This window comes from Otolemur garnettii, unplaced genomic scaffold (assembly GCF_000181295.1).
Source record: "Otolemur garnettii isolate 467f Iridium unplaced genomic scaffold, OtoGar3 scaffold00006, whole genome shotgun sequence".
In the NCBI taxonomy this organism is placed as follows: domain Eukaryota; kingdom Metazoa; phylum Chordata; class Mammalia; order Primates; family Galagidae; genus Otolemur; species Otolemur garnettii.
The window spans coordinates 23488547-23511291 of record NW_003852401.1 but is presented as its reverse complement, the minus strand read 5'-3'; the positions used below and the strand labels follow the sequence as shown (position 1 = coordinate 23511291).

General features: G+C 33.3%; 1 protein-coding gene across 1 annotated transcript in view; it reads right to left on the bottom strand.

Moving 5' to 3' along the window:
- RFX3 (regulatory factor X3) overlaps positions 1-22745 on the bottom strand; it is a 160355-nt gene that overhangs the window by 57332 nt on the left and 80278 nt on the right. Inside the window, exons 4-6 of the mRNA XM_023508836.1 lie at positions 21642-21716; positions 12386-12567; positions 8075-8194 (exon numbers count right to left, since the gene is read on the bottom strand). Coding sequence (XP_023364604.1) covers positions 8075-8194; positions 12386-12567; positions 21642-21716 — 377 coding nt within the window. The remainder of the gene's footprint in view (positions 1-8074; positions 8195-12385; positions 12568-21641; positions 21717-22745) is intronic.

Genomic DNA, 22745 nt, shown 5'->3' with positions numbered 1-22745 from the left:
CAAGCCCTCTCTGTTGAATCCTTTAAAAAACCAAATTGTTTAATATTGAACTACATTCCCTTCCCTTTACCCCCTTTATTTTACAAATTCATTATTTTTAGATTAGGTTTTCCCATAGTAAACTCTTGGTCCTCCTGCATTGTATGTGCTCCGAGAAAGACCTGTGCTGCATAATATAAAGAAAAAGCTCCTGGTTTCAAAATTAGTAAGAAGCAAATGATAATTTTAACAGCTTGCAACTCTGTGGGTAATCAAAGCTAAAGTTGTTAATGATTAAGAAATGAAAGAAACTCTAATGCTTTAATAGCTGACTGTATGCATGAAACCTGTCAGTAACACAGAAAACTTAGAAAATTATCAGGAATCTTCCCCCATGGGGTTAGTATTAGCTGTTATTTAGGACTTGGATGATTGTGACTTTACTTCTACAGGAAAATTCTGTCAATAATCCCACATACATAGATACTGAAACAATCCAACAGAAGGCAAAAACTGGCATGTATTTACCATTACATCAACTAAGAATACCAGGTAGAAGAATATTTAATAGAGTCAATATTATGTTTATAATTCCAGAAAGTACACAATCATTTGATTATCATGAATGAATCAAAATGCTGAGCTCACAATCAGGACAAGCAGCTAGAATACTCTACTGGAATCCTACAATCCACTTCGGAAAAAATCATCCCAGAGGTATAGTTTTCTTTTTTTTTGACAGAGTCTTACTCTGTCACCCTGGGTAGAATGCTGTGGCTTCATCATGGCCCATAGCAACCTCAATCTTCTTGATGCAGCCTCCCAAGTAGCTGGGATATAGGTGCATACCACAATGCCTGGCTAGTTTTTCTTTTTTTTAATCTGTTAATATTTTTATTATTTAAAAAAAGATTCTCATGTTTTCTGAAAAGTATTGAAATAAAAGCATTTTTGAAACAGAAGCAACATACAAGAGTATAAATATCTTAACACAACAAATAGTTTTTCTGTTTTTAGTAGAGACAGGGTCTCACTCTTGCTCAGGCTGGTCTTGAACTCCTGAGCTCAAGCAATCCATTCGCATTGGCCTCCCAAAGCACTAGAATTACCCGTGAGAGCCTCCATGCTGGGCACCCAGAAAGTATTTAGATGACTTGATGTCTACAATGAATCAAGTGATAATACTAAGTTCAGGATAAAATAGTGAATTTAAAGAGTTCCATTCTTTTAAGGAGGTTAACTGACTTTTAAATTTATAATTGAATACATCTATAATATATCTGAATGACTTCCACCTTCAACCCTGATGGTTAATGGTAAGTATTCCATCTCTTCAATTCTCATTGGTGGCTCTGTGAGTATTTGTCTTCCATTACCTCTGTATCTATGATTTAGCAAGGAGAGGAAAGAAAAATTAAATTCAAATGGGGTTGTTGTGTTGATTGCAGCAGGGAAAGGAGAAGGGTGAAGCTGCTGCTAAAATGAGAGCTGTGGGTCATTCATTCATTTAACAAATGTTTATGAGGCACCATGATCTCACTGTTTTTCTAGGTCAGGGGTCCTCAAACTTTTTAAACAGGGGGCCAGTTCACTGTCCCTCAGACTGTTAGAGGACCAGATTGTGGGCCCAGGATGAGTCGGCTGCTAAGCAGGACAGGCATTGGCAGCAGGGGTAAAAACACCTGGCGGGCTGGATAAATGTCCTAGGCAGGCTGCATGTGGCCCGCGGGCTGTAGTTTGAGGATATCTGTTCTAGGTGCTGAGGATGTAATGCTGAAAGAGGCAGAGGCTCGGCACCTATAGCTCAACCGGCTAAGGCGCCAGCCACATACACCTAAGGTGGCGGGTTTGAATCCCCAGCCCGGACCGCCAAACAACAATGATGGCTGCAACCAAAAAATAGCCAGGTGTTGTGGCGGGCGCCTGTGGTCCCAGCTACTTGGGAGGCGGAGGCAGGAGACTCGCTTGAGCCCAGGAGTTGGAGGGTGCTGTGAGCTATGCCACGGCACTCTACCCAGAGGACAGCCTGAGGCTCTGTCTCAAAAAAAAAAAAAAAAAAAAAAAAAAAAAAAGAAAGAGGCAGACATGACTCTCTAACTTCATGAATTTCTTCAATGAGTCCTCTTAGTATAGGTGATTGATGGATAACTATACAGAACTGATACACTCTTGCTACAAATAGGCATAATGCTTCTTTTTATTTATAGGTGGCCTTTTCTGTTAATCAGATTAACCCCCTCTCCATCTCCTTTATTTAAAGAATGACAATCTGGCTATACCTGATGCCAGGACATCAACAATGACAACAACAACAACAAGTAATCTGAGGTTCTAAGAAAAAAATAAATCAGTAAGCTTCTTGAATACAGCAAAGTTAATGTGGCCTCTATTTCCTATAAGTAAATAAAAATATAATCACCAAATGAGATCTTGCATATAAAGTGCTAACTGAAAAACATTTTAAATGTTCAATAAATAAACACTGATCATGAAACTAACTGGTGACCACTACCATTATCAAACTTTACATGAATAATTATAGCTTGATAATTACTGAGTTGAGATTATTTATGATTCTTCTGGTTTCAATGGAAAATATGATCAATACATCAGGTACCAGTACAGTAGTATACTGAACATTAACTACCTCAGTGCCTAGACATCTTGTTTGTGTCCAAAAGCCAAATGCACAGGCAGCTGACTATATTCAGCTCCTGTTACCTTTAGCTGCCTCAGAGCAACTTAATGACCCCAGGGAATTAATGGTCTTGGAAAGGAATAATGAACTATTAACGTCAACCAAAGTTGGAAACCGCTAGCCCAGAGGTATAGAGAAATGGAAGCCAAATCTGCTCAATTGAAGGGTTCCTTCTCCCAAACACCCGAAAATTTCTAAAGATTTTTCTCTAATGTTTATAGTATAATAATAACAGTAATAATTATTGCCTAATTCTTGAATGTTCCCAATTATAAATAAAGCCTTTTAAATGCTGTTTTCCTTTTGAACTTTAAAACATCTGTGAGGTAGTCTATTATTAATTTCCATTTTGCAGATGAAGAAACTGAGGCTTAGTGAGGTTGTGACAGATACTCAGTAAAAGTGTTAAAGGAGCCTATAATAAATTCCCATTTTGCAATCTTAAATATATGATTCTTTTAACTGGTCTTCGAAACCTATATTAAGAGAGGTCATCTAATGACAAAAGGTCTTAGATTTCCTCCCTCACTCAATAGGAACATGCATGCTTTCACCTCTGTCTATAGCCAAAGCAAAAGTGTCCTTGCTATGCCATCTTCCCAATTGACTTATCTTTCTCTCCTCTTAGCCACACAAAGGTTTGTTCCCCAGAATCCAATTCTTATGAAGGGACCATGCAAAGAGGCAAGAAGTGACATATTTGCTCACTCAATGGAAATATATTCATTTAAATGTGATTTCTCTCCTTATTTTATAGATAAAAATTTTATTACATTATGTATGTTTTTGTTTGGGTTACCTTACCTCCTGGAGGATGAAATTTTTACAAGAACAAAAACAAGAGAACTGAGTTCTTGTTCTGGTTGCTACATGATTATGGGTAAGTTACCTACTGTTTATGGATTTCAGTTTTCTCATCAAGAGGACAGATGCGTTGGACTAGGTGATCTCTCTCTTTTGGCTTTAACAGTCTATGATTCTGTGATATCTTTTTAGATGTAATGTACATATTCTGTATGCAAATGATAGTTGTTATGTATTTGTTGAAGAAATGACAAACAAAATTTAATATTTTGAGAATGGCTTACGATCAAACATATTATCAAAGCTAAGCATACTATCAAAAGCACTTGGCTCTATTCTACCATTTTTTGCTACTAGAATTTGGAAGAATAACTGAAATATATGTGCCAACATTCTCTACATATTTCTTTTAAAAAGCATTAAAAATAAACTGCAGCAAACATTTTTACTTAGTTTGAAGAACTGAAAATTACTGATCTCCTTTTTGCTCTATGATAACCTAATTTATTTATTGTCTAAGTTAGGACAAATTTAATCCATGAGTGAATTTCCTTGAAAACAAAAAGACTACCTCATTTAAATGTGAAAATTATTTTCATATATAATACTTTCAGGCTGGGTGCTTGTAGCTAAGTGGTTAGGGCATTGGCCACATGCCCCAGGGCTGGTGGGTTTGAACCTGGCCTGACCTGCTAAACAAAAAACAAACAAACAAACAAACAAACAAACAAACAAACTAGCCAGGCGATGTGGCAGGTGCCTGTAGTCCCAGCCACCTGGGAGGCTGAGGCAAGAGAATCACCTGAGCCCAAGAGTTTGAGGTTGCTGTGAGCTATGATGCACTCTACAAAGGGTGACAAATAAAAAAAGTCTCAATTAAAAAAAAAATACTTCCAACAAAAGATACATAAAAATCCATTGCACAATCTTTTGCCTACTTAACCAGGGCCTTTTAGCTCTTGATTATCCATAGTGTTACCCATATGCAAAGCAGTTATTACATTGTTTTTAGACTAGAGTCTAGTCTCTAACACAATACTCAAAGGATCTACTAGAGTATTCTCCATAGAATGTCCAGAGATTGCTGTAGTGAATACATAAAAAGTAAACAGAAGACTCTGTCTACTTTTATTTACTCTTGCCAGCTGTCATATCCTATGATTGCCTAAGAATCAATGGGTTCTAATCTGTTCCTATATTTTAGGCAAATGGCTTCATCTTGTCAGTTAAGTGAAACTATGTGCTCTATGACATCTGCTTTCCAATCAGAAGCTATTTCTATTTATTTTCAGACTCATGACTATATTCTACAGAATAATGCTGCTAAATATCTGACTTGTAGATAAGTGGAAATTTCCTCTACAGCCTATCAAATCTTTAAGTGAGACACTTTATACAAAGGAACTCAAGAAATTGTAAAGCTAGATATTAATAAAACAATAATTAATAGCCCTAAAGCTACTCTTAATTCCAAATTAAAAATGTACAAATTAAAGTCTAAAACTTCAGTTTGTGAATTTATTTATGTTATTTATTTATTTAATTATTTTTGAGACAGAGTTTCACTCTGTTGCCCAGGCTAGAATGTCATAGTGTCAGCTTAGTTCACAGCAACCTCAAACTCCTGGGTTCAAGAGATCCTCTTGTCTTAGCTTCCCGAGTAGCTGGGACTAAGGGCATCCATCACAATGTCTACCTAGTTTTTCTCTTATTTTTAGGAGAGAAACATTCTCACTCTTGCTCAGGCTATAATAAACTTCTAAGCTCAAGCAATTCTCCTGCCTCAGCCTCCCAGAGTGCTAGGATTACAGGTGGGAGTTACCAATTTGGGCTCCAAATCTTAAATTTAATTAATAAAATAAGAATCACTACATATACTTAAATTTTTTTATAGTAAGAACATGGAAAACCTAAATTGACACTATGGAAGATCTGAATACATAGATATATATATTAAACCTTGACATATTTAAATAATTTGAATACTCTGAAATATTAAATATTACTTCTTGCTAAAAAATATTTTGAACCTTTTACATGTCAATTGTATTTAACAAAAGAGTGACAGTCTCTTCTTATATAAACTTTAATATGTATACTGAGTATAATCATTTAAGTTTTAGAATTATTATTTTAAAAATTTATGTCATAAGACAAATTTTTAAAATGTTATTTTCACATAATTTTTAATAAATACTCTTAACTTAGTCCTTGTATACACACCCATAGAGAGAAACTTTTTTTCTCTTGTCTGAATATTTCTGCACAATGGAATAACTGACTTCAGTTAAGGGCTATCAATGTTATCTATAAATAGATTCCTTCAGAGAGACAACAAAGAAAAGGCTCTGGCTGCCCTGCTCATCCCAGTGTCAGGCCTGTGCAGTTGGTAATGCTAACACTGCAATCAGTTAGCAAGACATCATTTTAGGAGCAACTGTCCATAATCCAAAACTGTTATCATTAAAAGAGTGCAACAAATTAAAAGAAGGTTCAGTACTTAGGTTCTCTAACATTCTTGTTTAATAAGAAATAAGAATCAAATTCAAAAAGAAAGTGAAGTCAGCAGAATGTATTAATATTACTCAGAGTTTTATTCACTTCTTAAACACATCCATAATTTATCTATTTCTAAAAGCAATTACCACTATACTAAGATAGCTTGCTACCTTTTATGGCTCTGGAGATCCTTTTATGGATCTGGAGTTCCCACTAACAGATGGAAAAAACAATCAAAACTCAAAACAATAATAATTTATTACAACTCACATAAACTCCGTCTCCAGCCATATAAGTTACTATTTCACAATTTACTTTATGATTTTTTCCAGAGCTCTTCTTAGTATGTTTCACTGGCTACATATCAAAATATAAGGATCACCAATTAAAAAATGAGATTTCAATTCTGTGAATAAAAAAAATCTAAAAGTCCTTTAGATACCTGACAGAGCAGCCACTCTTCAGTCTGGAACACTTACACTAGAAATTATGACTGTGTTGAAGCCACTTAACAAGATCCTTACCTCCAGTCTCTTTCCATTAAATATGTCTTGCCCAAAATCAAAAAGTCATCTCTCTAGAAAAAATCAAAGTTTCATTGTTTTCTTCAAAGCCTTACATAGCTTCAAAGCTATGTTCTGCACAAACAATAAACTTATTAGCTCATATACAACCAGATACCTTAAAATATGATCCAAACTCCTTTTAAATCTTGTCTCCCACTAAACTACTCAATAATCTCTCTTCAATTCTCCTTCCGTAATACCAACCTCATCAAGTCATGGACTGTTTACCAAAGATATCATGGACTTTACGCTAAGTGCATTTTCCCTCTGCTTGAATATTCCTTTATTTTTGTGACTCCTCTAAGTTCCTGCTCAAGTAGAACTTTCTCTGTGAAGCTTCCTAATCCTCTCTTTCCCAGAGTTTGCTGAAAATTCCTCTGTATTAAAGGAATACAGAGTTTCTTGATGAAAGCTTTATTTCAGTATTTCTCAGATTGCATTCCTTTTTAATTTTCAATTCTCAATCTGCTTCCCCTTCTAACTTCAAAGGTAAAATCTGTGTCTTATTTCTGCCTACAGGACCAAACACACAGTAGAGACTCAATAAGTCTTTAGAGACTAAATAGATAAAAGACTACTGTGTGATATATTCTTGAATTAGGGCTAATGTTTCTGACTAAACATGTATGGATGTAGAGTTCTGGCCAATGCAACTAATCATTCCAGATCAATGGATTAGGACCTATGTGGAAGCTTCCTTTCTTACTTAATTCTACATGCTCAACTGAAAAGAAAAATCTTAACTACTGCCATGGCTCAGCTATGCTGGCAAAGAGAGAAAGATTTTTCATTTGATTTACTCTGACTTGTGACATAAAGCACATGGAACTAGAAGGCCCTTAGCTATACAATAGTATTTTGGACTGGTACAAATCACTTAACCCCTCTGGGATTCATCTCAAAAACAGGGTTTTAATATTTTGATTGTTATAAGGTTGTGAGTTCAGACAAGACTGAGGCATTTTTCAATTCTTACATCTATGGTTCTATTCATCCAATCATCCATCCATCATCCATCCATCCATCCATCCATCCTCCATCCCTCCACGAATGCTTGAGGTCTCTTACAGCTCTAACATTCACAATTCTATGTCTATGAAAATCAGATTCAAAGAACATGTAAGAAGTCTCAAACATTCTACAAAATTCATACTGTGTCAAAAGAGATGACATAAGGGATGTGCAGAATTCATGTGTCAGAAACTCATGAATACGGAAACCAATTTCTCCAGTTGGTATTTACTTGGGTCTCCTCCTTAGGTTTTGTGTTTTGTTTCCTTGTCTGAACAGTTTGGGATATCATACTTAACTTAAAAGGAACCAAACAGGCTGACTGGTAATTCTTTCAAATTTGGAAAACATACAGGATCACTGAAATTCTAAATCATATTTAAGAGCTATCCATAGTGAAAGCATGCCGACAGTAATAACGTTCTTTTCTACTTAGGTTTTTCTTGAGAACAAAAGAGATCCAAACAGCTGAGAAGTACATAGCTTTGACGTCATCAGTGATAAGTCCAGGGTCTACCTTTGTTTCTGCTGCATGGGTTGTTGTCTCATAGCCATATACTGCATGTCTTCTTGCAGACGATTAAGAGGGGAATCTGGCTTGACACGAATCCCATAGTAATGGTACTTGGAGTTTCCTCTTCATGAAAAAACAATAAATATTGGAAACACAAAAGTCAGTTAAGCTAATGTTAATCACATGGTCTGTCCACTTAACTTCACATTTAGAAAACCAAGTAAAAGCAGCTTACTAATACTATATATTTATGTATGATTTACCTCTTCATGTTACTTGTATTTTTTGTGGTGAGCGACATTTGAAGAATCAAAATAAGATTCTGAGTAAGACTCTGAAGGTCCTAAGAAAAATATTTCCTTATACGTTTCCACTTAAATATTAGTCACACAATCTATTTATTCTACTCAAGTTATATTATACAATCAATTTATCTTTTAAATTTAATTTAGAAAGGGTAACAGTGGAAAAAAGTTTTTGACCAATAAAAGCTCATTAATAGAATAAAGGGTTGCACAGTAAATACACATTTATTATAAAGTGCCTATATAGAACAATGAAAACAATCTTAATTCTATTGTCTTAGTTCAATATTTTTCTCTTTACTTCAAAGATGATGAATTAAGATATTGTTACTGTTACAGGATGTTCTGATGAAGTCTGTTACGTAATATTTTAAAAACTAAGAAGGAAGTAGGAATTCATTGATTTTGAAACATATTATTAGTCTCTGTTTTTATGGATTCATATCAGTTTTGCAGGATGAATAAGATGTGTCACAACAGATATGAGGAAACTTCTCTGTGAAAATGGCAAATTTCCACCTAGAATAAAAATGTCATACTTTCCCCATGTTCATGAGAAAGACCATGTTTGCTATTAGAAATGACAAACTTTTGATCTAAATGGAATTTGCAAATTCTTGCAAAAATAACATTTTAAATATGTAAATTCTTGCAAAGAGAAAATAGTTTTTCACAAGTCTACATATAGCAAGCATCAGTGCTTTCATTTTTTTTTTCCATTTACAAAAAGAAATGCAAGAACAGTGTAGATTAAATATTTTTTATAAAAACAGAGATTTTTACTTCCAAAATTAAAAATATATATATTTAATCAATACTATATAAAAAACTTTAAAATCATATTCTATAAATATCACTAGTTTATAAAAAATGTAGGAATATAGATACCTACATGCTTTTAGCAAAATAAAGCAGATATGACAACTTAATGCCTGTAAAGAAAGGCATTCCACTGCACAGATAAGATCCTATCTCCAAAATCCACTGCACAATAGAGCAAAAAACAAAGACAAAAAACACCCTAAGCCAATTTGTTGCATTCTCTTGTACAAACTGAAAGATGTTAGGGCAGGAAGCAGGACATGTAAATTACAAGACAAAACTGCAGAGTACAATGATTTCTCTTTTGTGAGACCCCAAGGAAATGGGTGTCTGGTTTCCTTTAAGGTTCCTGTATTTTGGGTTAGGAGGGAGTGTGTTTTTGTTGTTGTTGTTGTTTGTTTCATTTCATTAGGAATGGTTGGAGGAAAGAAGCACATCCATGGTCTTCAAACTTCATTTGGAGATGGTATCTAACAAAAGATGCCTTTTGCTTTGCATTTGTTTAAAACATGCCTATTATATTTATTAACATCTAAAAACTTTAGAAAAGATCTGGTTCTGGTTTGAACGGCTTCACCATATCATTTGTTTAAATTCTCTCCTGTGTATTAATATTCTCCTTATTTTTCTAGGCTTTGCTTTACATTCTTTTTTTTTTTTTTTTTGCTTTACATTCTTAATTGTAAACACTATCCATAATTTTAAAAGGAATAGGAGACATATTTGTTGCATAGGAAAGGTGTGAGAACCCAGACATCAGAAAGTAAAAGCTGCAATACAGCAAATGTACTTACAGGAGTATAGATTCCACTCATTCACAAACCCAAACAACCCCAATTTTGTCCCTTTCTATTTTAAAGATGTGTTTCAAGGTTTGAATGGAGTCTCAAAATAGGAACCACTGAAATCCCTTTCAGTAACAAAAGAAGCACAACAATACTGCTATTAGAATGTTGAATAAAGCCCAGAGTTTCAAAATATTGGCATGGTATGCATAACTACAGAGCTATCAGCTAAGAAGCAGTAGGTTAGGTCCTCAGATAATGATTTTTGTGGTTTTGAAAAAAAATACTAGAGAAACAAAAAGCTTTTTTAAGGGGAATGAAAGCTATTCCTTTAGTCTGAATAGACAATCATATTCTCCAGTTTAAAATACACTACCTTTTCAAGTACAGATGGAAGAAAATACATTTATGAGAGAGCTGAATCTAAAGATGTACAATCACTTAAAATGCAACAGGAACAAAATAATTCATACTTTGAATATATTCAGACCTTATAAATCTCAAAAACTGACACGTTATCCCCAAATATGCCATTTGTAGAAACAGCCGCAGTGGGCTATACAAACTAGAGAAAACTCCCCTCACCCTTTCTCCTCTGGAGTGAGCCATAAAACCTAGCTTGCTTTCCCTGGCAAATAGGTCAAGAGATCCTCACTGGGAGAGCACAAGAAGTGAGAGTAAGATGGAGTCTGTCGGGTGAGGGCTGACAGCTGGTTGGGTTAGGTTAGGTCCTAAGTGTGCCTTGTCTCCTGTTCTTGGATCTTGTTCTGTAAACTCAGCTTTAATCTAAAGAGTATATCTTGAGTAGTTTAGGGCAATTGATTTAGGAGATTAACTTTGAAATGGGAATGTTGTTTTGAGTCATGGGTTATATCAATTATTGTTTATTGCGGGTAATGGGTTGTGGTGTGGCGATTACTGTTGTTTAAGGTAAGTCTTAATCACTGTTGTTTAAGATAAGGGTTAGCACAGTTCTTGCTTTTAGCTTGTGATTTTGGAAATGGAAGAACAGAACAGTCTTGGAGAGGCTACTCTCACTGTTCTCCAGAATCGCTGACATTCTGACAAAGTTTGGGGGACCTATCCTTTTCTCTGCATATTGGCTGACAGTGACAGGTAGCCAGACCCCTCTTCCTCTGTTATCAATTTCAGGGAGGTCCTTTCTGTACCTGGTACAAAGCAATGTCCTTTTTTCTAAAGACATAGGGACATAGAAGGATCTAACCAAATAAGCCTTGCTGAGTTCTCTTCAGTTTATTACCATTAGATTATACCCTTTTTGTCCACTCATAGTTCACCAGAGCTGTCTACTTCTTCATAAGAAAGCATAAGATATGGGGTGTCCCAAAAGTAGCCCCTAAAGTTGCTATACATAGGGAAAATGGTAAACTGTAGCTAACTGCTCGTTATAAATTTTTACAAAGAGGTGGCCAACATGCAGATAATATTTTGTAAATATTTTGAACTATATTTTTGCTTCCACACATGTATGGGTTCACATTAAGAGCAGGGGGAAAAAAGGCTAATAAAGATAAAATAGACCATGTCATCAATGAGGACTTTAAGCACTTATATTTGCAAGTTTATCAAGTGATTTATAATTGGTTCCCTGAAATGAAAAGAAAGACTCAGCTTTAATTAATTTTTTTTTTTTGCAGTTTTTGGCTAGGGCCGGGTTTGAACCCACAACCTCCAGTATATGGGACCAGTGCCCTACTACTTGAGCCACAGGCGCCACCTGAACTTTAATTTTTTATTTTAATCCTATAGTTATTTATAATGACCATTAAATGCATAAATAATTTTGCAACAGTCAAGAAATACATAGCTATAGTATTCTGCAGTTAGAGCTTTCCATTTACTATGCACCATCTTTAGTATGGTTATTTTCAAAAAGAGAATACAGTGATATATTAATTTTTAAAGTATCATACGCAAGTCTTGTTTATGCAACCTGTAAATTAGCAGGTTAAGTTTGACAATCAACTCCTCTATTCCATAGTTAGAGCTTTCCATTTACTATGCATCATCTTTAGTATGGTTATTTTCAAAAAGAGAATATAGTGATATACCAATTTTTAAAGTATCATATGCAAGTCTTGTATATGCAGCCTGTAAATTAGCAGGTTACCCTGCTAATTTCTATATAAGTTTGACAATCAACTTCTCTGAAAGCTTTGCTAAGTTAATCTTTAGGTCAACATATTCTGGTCAACTACCAGCCATTATTCTGGCTTGGTAGTATTCACTGAATAGTCATTTTTCCTTTTCTTGGGGATTTTATAAACTAAGTAATTCTGTATTTTTTACCTATAATCAAATCCTTTTGCTTAAACAACATATCAAACTATTCTAGTTTGAAAAAGAGAGATTAGTATATGATCTTATTTTTTAGTACTAACCTAGTGCCCAATCTCCTGGTTCGTAGCCCCATAAAAATTGACCTTATTAGTTTTCCAAAAGAGGCAGCATTGACTGGGTCCAGTTTGTGTTCCTGACAGTGTCGAAGGTAGTGGTTGTATAGAGTGCTTCTGGGGAGGCTCACTCCTTCTGCTGTCTCGTAATTGTCCAACAGCCACTGGAGCTGGGAGAGGTAAGACACAGTAAACACACAGAAATCATATAATTTGCCAAAATTTCTGCAAGACACTGCAAAGACAATATATAGAAATACTTAGGAGTTCTTCATCAATTCTTAGAATAAACTGCTGTGTAGTTCAGAGGCTGGTATAATCTGGCTTTGAAAATTCTCAGAAATATGGAGGCAATCAGTATGACCTCAGATAGTATTTCTTCAAATATTTAAGCACATGTAGAGATATACTAATTTTCCCTGTTTTGATCACAACTCTGGAGAGAAACACCTCTTCAGGGAATTCAAATAATTCTGTTAACTGGTCATAAATACCAAACATATAATTACTACAGAAAAAAACATGTTACCACACCTGGCTGCATGATATATAATATAGCTTTAGTGCTGGGGTGTTACAACACATGGACAGTAGGCTTCCTTGTGTGAGTTTTTATATAAGGGCCTTTAATATATTTGTTTTTCTTCTTTAGGCAGAGTCTCATGCTGTTGTCCAAGCTAGAGTGCCAGGGTATCAACCTAGCTCACAGAAACCTTAAATTCCTGAATTCAAAGGATCCTCCTGCCTCAGCCTCCTGAGTAGCTGAGACTACAGTGCCCATCACAACACTCTGATATTTTTTTTCTATTTTTAGTAGAGATGGGGTCTTGGTCTTGTTCAGGGTAGTCCTGAACTACTGAGCTTAAGAGATCCTTACAACTTCAGTCTCCCAGAGTGCTAGAGTTATAGGAGTAAGCCATCGTTCCTGGCCAAATTCTATTTATTTTTATAAAATTCTAATTTACGTATCTCAAATTACCACTAGATAATACAGTAACAATATTGTCTATTAGGACAAATTCTGTAAGAAGAATAAAATTCAGTAATTTCTTTCTTAACTGGAAAGAAACTCACTAGACACTGGCAAAGAATTTATATGTAATGAAAAAGAACAATTTATTACAACCATTTTTTTGCCTCAAAGTTTTTTCACAATTTTAAAACACATACTACAGTGGTATTTGGCAAAGCAATATTTTCTCAGTCTATTGTTCATATTTTAAAGTTTTATAGTGTCTTGTAATTAAAAGAAATAATGTTTAAAGTATAAAATGTATAAGAACTTTCTAGAAAATCAAATCCAAGTCTATATTGCTAAATTTTAACACCTGCAAAATTAAATTATTTATTTATTTACCAAAGGAAAAAGAAATAGACTTAAATGACTTTCTTAAGGTTATATATTGTCTCAATGCTGGAGTTTTATTTCCCACTCATGTTTTCCCTGATTATTTTAAGCCAATTGTTAGTTTCACGAAACAAATATTTCCTATTACCTATCGCAACAAAATTTTCATACACATGTAAGAGGTATAATAAAGAGTTGATACTTAATGTGCAATTCAAGTTAAATATAAATAGTAATGTAAGCCAAAGAACTCATTTATTGAACACCAACTATGAGCTAGTCAAAGCTGCTCAAAGTGAGGCAAAGATGAATGTGATCTCACCCTTGTCCTCTAGGAATTTATAAATAATTCTAAAAATGATGATAACAACATATAAACAAATGATCTATTTCTCCATTATGCTTCTAATACTTTAAGATGTGTGATTAAGCTTAGAACCTGAACTTTTAGACTTTTAGTAAAAAATCCATTAAAAAATATTTTCAGAATTATAATTTCTAATCATAACAGCTGAATTTTCCAAAACACTTTTAATTTTAATTATTACTACTTGATGCTTATGTAATTAAACTCATACTGATTGTTGGCTTAGAAAATGTAGCCACCAAACCTACAAGGCAGAAGAGCACTTCTAAAAATAAAATTAATATTCTGGTCAGGAAGACAAAATGGCCTTTATAGAAAATATATGCCTGTGAATATGTATTTTTAAACATATTTAAAACTTTAAAAAGATTACACAAAATAAATATTAATGTTTTATAATGACAGTTATGTTACAGGGTATAAAGATTTCTTTTGATATGAATGATCTGTAACTTCATAGGCAGTCAGATATGATTTGTAAGTATTCTAAAGGACCCATAAAATAGATTCACTACACATATTTATTTAGTATAAAAGAGAAGAGGTAAACTGGGAAATTAATTTACTGAGACTGAAACTAGAATTTGGCCTATAATTCTAGGTGAGACAGCATATCTGTTTAGTCTTGGTTTCTTAATATATGTTAAGACTTTATTGATTATGAGCACATCTGAGGGAGCTACACATAAAATGTGACAGTAAAAATTTGACTCATAATATTCCATACACATGCTTCAGGAAAATGGTATTTGGTAGCATTTCAGTGGGTGTCACAGCAGCCCCAGTGAACTATACTGCACAAAGGTGCTAGCTCTTGTTTTGTGTATACATACGAGACAGAACAAGAGTTGATTCCTGTCTCAGTTCATTAAAGAAAGCAATATAGGCTCTAGCTATCAAGAACTATAAGGAAATTACCAAGAAAAAACATTTCTGGAAAGGCAAACATGTAACAAATGTAAATATTTTTTGTAAAATAGTAATATTTTCCAAATAAACTAATGAAGTTTCCATTTCCACAAAAGCAAGGAGTTAAAAATGCCAAAGATAGGTTTACATGTGTACCTATCTATTCTCATAAAATAGCACATATTATAAAAGGCATAATAGTATGATTTCTTAACAAACATGAATGAAAAAATTCAATAATGTACAGCAGATATATCTATATAGAAAATCTTCATTTAAAGAGCACGTAATGAATATAATCAATTTTATAACACGAACTTTATTATCAAAAGTATACAAATAATGAAAATAGATCTAATGTAAAATACTGGTAATACAGAGCAAAAACAATTATTCAATTAACCAGAAATACAAATAAAAAACATGTTCAAACTGTGCTATGCACTAGTCTTCTTGCAGCATTTAATGGACAAATGTCTAAAATTGAGAGCTTATTCATTTCTCACAGTCATGAAAATTATCTTGCAGATAAACATTTTATAAAAAAATTTGAAAAGGCAAATCCAATAATGGATTATTTCAAAGGTACTACCGTAAGTTACCTTTCATAAAAGTGAAAACTAGTACAAATTTTAAAGTTCAGTATCAAATATTTTGTGTCCAACAGTGTATTCACATTTTATATACTGTACATATAAGAATTTATACTGTACATACTTAAGAATTAAATATGTATTAAAGAAGTTAATCCAATGACTCTTAATCGAAGAAAACTTTTCACATTAAAAGTGAAATAATTATAGCAAAAGTTGACATAACTACTGACAAGCCTAAATGATATTATTAATAGTCCATTAATAATTTAAGGAAAATGAAGCTTTTGTTGGATTGGCTGTGCAGTTCTTTAACATAGCTATGTAAGTCAAAATGTGTAATGTTTTATAAACTGTTCTTTATATAGTTTATTTTCTTAAAAATTCATTTCTAAACTAGTTTTTAAAAACTAAACTTATATATGTATATGTCTATTTATTTATTTCTATACATACTAGTCAGTTGGAAAAATTCCACAAGACCTGGTATTTTGGTAACTATTTGACAGTAGCAAAGCTATATTTTGCTTTCTGCCCCATGTTTGCAGGAAGAGGAACTTTGTCCCTCTTCAGAAGCCTGGAGAGCACTTTGAAGGAACAGAAGGAAGTCAAGTGGAGATAAAAGCCCTGTAAGGATGGAGGTGGCTCTGTTGCCCTGGGAGTACCAGCTAAGAAGTCTGAAAATCAGTGCCCCACCTAGAAATGCACTATGTAAGCAGACACATATTTAAGGATCTACCAGACGAGAATTTGAGATTTAGCTAGGAATTGTAGTCTGCATTCTGTATGTCAGCATTTAACTTTTAGGTTTTAACACATGATGAAATGATAAATCAGACATTTGAGTCTAATAACACAGAAATACTAGAAATACTAGAAAGCATTATCTAGCATTTCTAGTAATACTACAAAGCATTACTTTTACTGGAAGAGAAATCTGGCAGTTTCTGTGTAAGTTTAAGTGTAACCTTAAGGCATATACTCTGTGCACTGCTCAAGGGAAGTTAACGCCTGTTATGGTAAGTACTGTTTGCTTCAGTTTTGTCTTTAATAAAATGCATTTGTTAATTAGAATTCAACGCTATTAACATTTAGTAATTTAGAACTAAAATATTATTATTTCTTTTATTCTTTTATAAAATGTCTTGTAAAATATTGGTTTACATTTATGTTTTAAAAGTCCTAACATAGCCACAGGAAACTTATAACCTTTATCTTTAAAACCTGATTATTCTCCTAATGAACTAACAAACTCATCTAAGGGTGGAAACTGTGATAATTTTATCTTTCAAGCTTTGCATTTAATCTATATTAATCAGAACAGATTAAAGAATATGAACAGTTTCTGCTATTCCCAAAGGGAAATCCTGATTGACAAATAAAAATAAATAAATAATGCACTGCCCAATCAACATCTAAATGTAACATTTGGCATTCTTCCCCAGATGGATTATTATCCATTAGGATTCATTTTAAGTTCAGCTCACTGATAATATGTATGTCAACAGGCCATTATTTCTGCAATAACTTATATTTACAACATAGCAAAGTTGCAGGAAAGTGAGTATAAAGCAAGGTTTTGCTTTGAGCTGAATTTATTTCAGTAGCTAAAACCAGCAAAAATAATGAAACAAACATTTGCTAGACTGTGAAAAGTATATAAAATAAATACCTAAAGCTTTTTACATACTTAAAATGAAATTCCAAGAAAATGAACAACCTTAAACGTTATTTATAAATTGGGAAAAATTAATTTAACAACATTTTTGAATGCAAATTTATACTCTATAGAAAATATCAATTTGAACACAATATAACCATCAATTGTTACAAATTTATATTAATAAAAGTGGAAAATAGTATAAAATAATGTCTGCAATGAAGAAAATTAGATGTTCTAGTTAGATTTAGGCAGACTATACATCATTTATCCATAGCATCTTCACATGCAAAATATTAGATACAAGGATATTTAAATAAAAGTTATTATACTCATAGAATTTTGTAACGCTAAATCAAAAGCATCATTCTAAAATTCAAGGAGATGAATAATGTCACTCTTGGCTAGTACTTTTTAAAGGATTGCACTGTTTGGAGGAAAAAAATTGTTTATTCTTAAACTAAAGGCTGCATGTAGGGAAATGATAAAATGAGCATATATTCTTTACTCAAATGGTATGCAAGGAGGACACCACCCTTTACCAACAATGTTTGCACATACCCTACTGAAGCAAATCTGAAAACAAAGGAAACAATACATGTATATATATAAATCTTCCAAATACTTGCACACGTAACTGGCAAATGCATCCTAAAGTACTTAAGGTAAGTAAGGTCTGTTCCCTTGTATTTCCCATGTTTATTCATTTAGCTAGTGTTTAGTGAGTATCTACTATGTATCAGGCACTGTGCTAGGTACCAGGGATGCATTGATGGACAGGATATAAAAATCCTTACTCTCTGGGAAGTTCAATTTGTTAAAAGATATTTACTGACTGCCCATGAAAAGCTAGTACTGAAATAACTGCCATCATGTTAATTCTATTAAGAATATACTGAAAAATGGGATTCAAAATTTAACACCCCACTTCTTTATCTAATATGTGGAAAGATTGTTCACTATAGAGATTGTTGAAAAGCAAAGCAATCAAGCTGGATTCTACTCAGAGGAAATTACTTACTTGATTTGATCCTAGTAAGGGTCTTTTAAATTACCGTGAATAATCAAATATATAAAAAGAAAATAGGAAATCCTTTGTATTCCACACCCCAAAATAGAATGAAAATTGACTTTCCAGTTCAAAAGTCATGATTAATATCCCTCTGTAGAAACAAGTAAATATATCATACAAATTATTGCTAATTTCCAATTTTTTTCTAATGATACCGATTCTTTGTAGAAAATAAAGATAAATCAGAGAACTGAGCACCATAAAGTTGAAGAACTGAGCACCTCAAAGAATCCCACAAACCTCAAATAATTCCATATTATGCCCTATATAGTTAGAGATAAAGGTAACTTGTAGTTCGCATCTAAAATGTTGATAGAAAATTAAAAGAAATCCATTCACTGAAAAGTTTTACATTTAAAATACTTTTAGCAAACAGTTATCAATAAGAATGTAAGCAATAGCTACTTTCAGTTTACCTATTCTAGTTTAGATAAATGTAATAAAATTAAAAGCATCTTTAACTTCCTCTTATTTTTTTTTTTTTTTGACACTACGTCTTATGCTGTCACCCTGGGTAGAGTGCTGTGGCATCACAGCTCACAGCAACGTCAAACTCTTGGGCTCAAGTGATCCCCTTGCCTCAGTGTCCCAAGTAGCTGGGACTACAGGTGCCTGCCAGAGCATCAGGCTAGTTTTTCTATTTTTAGTAGAGATGGGGGTTTCTTTCTTTCTCAGGCTGGTCTCAAACTCAGGCAAACCTCCCACCTTAGCCTCCCAAAATGGTAAGATTACAGGTGTGTGCAGCCATGTCAGGAAGCATCATTAACTTTCCAAGGAGGATAAAAATCTTCCTGTGTTCAGCGAGAGCCTAACCTCACTGACTAGTCAGCAGAAACACTAATCTTTTCTCTACTATTTGTAAACAATCTGTAGAATCCTTTGTATGTCTTAAGATTTGAGTATAAATATGTTTCTGAATGAACTTCACTATAGCTAGAGGTGTAATAAAAATACACCAGCACAGAGAAAGATTATCACATCATTAGCAATACTTGCACTCCCTCTTTCTACATACTGAAGTACCTCTGGCAGTTGTTACCAATATGGAAGATCTGCTATGTTATGTAATAAAAAATATGAAGTCATGGAATAATAAATATTTGTTTGCTGTTTATGTAGCTTAATTCACAGATTCACTAACATTAAATGTTACTTCATAAATTCTACCAGTGAAAAGTAATTTTTTGAAAACCCTACATAGTTGCTAATAAGTTTCAAACAAATCAAATAAATTTAAAAAATATGAAAAACATAATCTACATTACTCTACCTACATTGTTATTCATGAATATATTAATTCAGATAATTAAAGTTAAAATTAAGCATATTTTGTTAATATATAAATTTCAAATAAAAATGAACTGTGATTTGAATATCGAAGTACAACATAGAAGCCTGAAAGTTGAAAATGAGTGACTGCAAACTCCAGTTTATTTTCTCTCCTCATGTCTCTGTACATTTCTGATTGAAAGTGAGAAAGGAACATTTTCACTTGCCATTTCCAAAACATAAACACCAGCTAATCAACATCACCCCAACACACAGAGCCAAGCAGTAATAGTAAATCAGTTTTCAACACAATCACAGACTCATTGTCAATATAGCAGGAATATGCTTATGAAATATATAAAAGAGGCTCGGCGCCTATGGCTCAACCGGCTAAGGCGCCAGCCACGTACACCTAAGGTGGCGGGTTCGAATCCCCAGCCCGGACCCGCCAAACAACAATGACGGCTGCAATCAAAAAACAGCCGGGCGTTGTGGCGGGCGCCTGTGGTCCCAGCTACTTGGGAGGCAGAGGCAGGAGACTCGCTTGAGCCCAGGAGTTGGAGGTTGCTGTGAGCTGTAATGCCACGGCACTCTACCTAGGGGGACAGCTTGAGGCTCTGTCTCAAAAAAAAAAAAAAAAAAAAAAAAAAAAAAAGAAATATATAAAAGAGTGAAATTGAATACCAATTTTCAGAAAGGGGAAATATATTTTAAAAACTGTTTCAGAAAGAAAATTATAGGCATTCTGCAAGTTGGCTGACTTGTTTCTCTTTGCCATGATACGTTCCCTTGATAAAGAAACAAGACACGATGTTCCACCTCAAAACAAATGTATAAGAACATAAGGATGTATGTTGAGGTATTTAATGTAATTTTGGAATATAAAATTTAAATTCTTAAAAATTTAAATGCTTTGAAAGAATAGTGAAAACATTTTCTGAGGTAAAGTTGTAGGTTTATTGAAAGAAATAATAAATATTTCATTTGGGTGATCTGATTTTGGACTTTTCAGTTACAAACTATAGAAAAGAAATAAGAAATCCTAATTAATTCTTTCTAAAAGAATTAAGAAATCCTAATGTTATCCCTAAATTTAAGAATACACTGTCAGTTGGGAAGAAAAACTCTAATTCCTACTAATATTCTACTAACATTAGCTTAGCAGAAAGTCTATCTAAAGTAGATTTAAAAGTTACACGTCTATTTACTTTTTTTTCCATATACTCCAAAGTCATTTTAACAAGAAAAATTTTAATCAGCATTTTCAATGGTTCCCCAAATTTGAAGAGTTGATGAAAATGTTTATAATTTCACAAAATTGTCATCATTCTTGTTACACTTACCAGTGTTATAGTGATGGATCTGATCAAAGTGAAAAGCTTCAAGAAATAGTAGTGGTAACTCTGCTTTATCTCAATGATTAGCACTTTATGGTTTATCTATGGCTTTGCTCTTTCATTTGGCCCACTTTTACTTATTTCTCTTTTACATTTTACGATTTCAGCTCATCTATGAGGCTGCTTACTACCTACTTTACTTAGTTTTACTGGTAAATAAATAACTTTCAAACAGTTTATCATTGTGTTTGAGATTAATAATTCTTTTCCACTTAAAATGTATTATTGGTCACACAAGTAGACAAACCTGTTTCTCTGTCTCATATAGTGATACAGATTTAATTATTTACTCCACAAGAAATAAATATCAGAATAGAGTATTTTAAATATTTAAAATCCCCATTAATTACTTTTTGCAAATAAATGACAACTTGTTATTTTTTAACTGGAAAATGTTATATCTGTATCAAAACAGTATAAAAACCTAATAAAGCATTACATTTGTGGTTCTGTTTTAGATATTCCACTGTACAAAATAGTTATTAAATGATACAGAGATCATAAAAAGGCTTAGAAAGGAAGATTAAGAAGCAAAATAAATAAGTAAATAAATAAAACAAGCATTTAGAGGCAAGCAACACATGCAGAACAAGCAAGAGATTAGTGTACATGAAGAAGAGGCAACTTACATGGCTGTTGAGAAGAGAGCTTCTGTGAGTGGACAGACCGTCAGACTTTTGCAGCGTCTCAATCGCCATTTCAATCTGATAATAGATGTCATTAAAAAAAGGGCTCAAGACAAGATAGTAATAAAAGGCTGACCAGAGAATTTTTGATAGACTCTTTAAAGTTCAATTTCTTCCTCAATGGTGGCTAATGAATAGCTATCACTAAATGTGTTCTCACCTCTACTCCCCACCACCCCCAGTGAATAAAATAAAAATATGCACACTAATAATAAGCCCAATCCCAAAGGTAAACCTTTTTGAACATTCTGTAATTATAACCAGAATGGAGACTTGAGGAGTAGGAACTCCGGTGGATTTTTCTAGTTATGAAAAAACATTCTTGACTTTCACAGAGATACTAATCCTTTTCTTTCTAAATAGTCTCCCACCTAAAGATTATTTAATACTTGCTCTATTTGGTCATTAAAGAAAAATAATACTACGGATTCTGAGTTTAATATGCATTTTATTTTAATGCAAATGTACAAAAATTCTTTCATTAATGTTCAGAAGCAACTTAATTTATACATCCCTCTCTTAAAATTTAGAAGTGGGAGGTCATTAGAAGTGGGAAGTCACCAACTTTAAGATTTAACCATGGTTCCTATATTATATTTTGGATGCAGTGGTGAGGCAAAGATACTAGAAGTGACAGCAGAAATGGAACGCAGAAGAGAAAATAATTCAGAGCCAAAAAAGAAAGTGACACCCACAGAAATAGCTTTATTCTGTGTAATCTCAGTATACCATGAGAAATCACAAGAACCTTAGTTACGAACCAAGTGCTAAAAATAAATGTGATATACTCTTGATAACCCCATATTTAAAGGTATATATCTTTCAGCTCCTGGTATTATTTTATGTTCTGCTATAAAGCAGGTACTGAGCACCCTATATTTAATACTGGATTATATTAACAATATCAAGTAAAGATTTTTAGAGTCATATTATGCAATTTAAGAGAGAAAATTAATTTTATTATTTTTAACAATCTGATCATATTAAAAATTCAGTGTTCAATATCAGCAATTATAGAAATATTTAAGGCTTTAAAACACAAGTCAA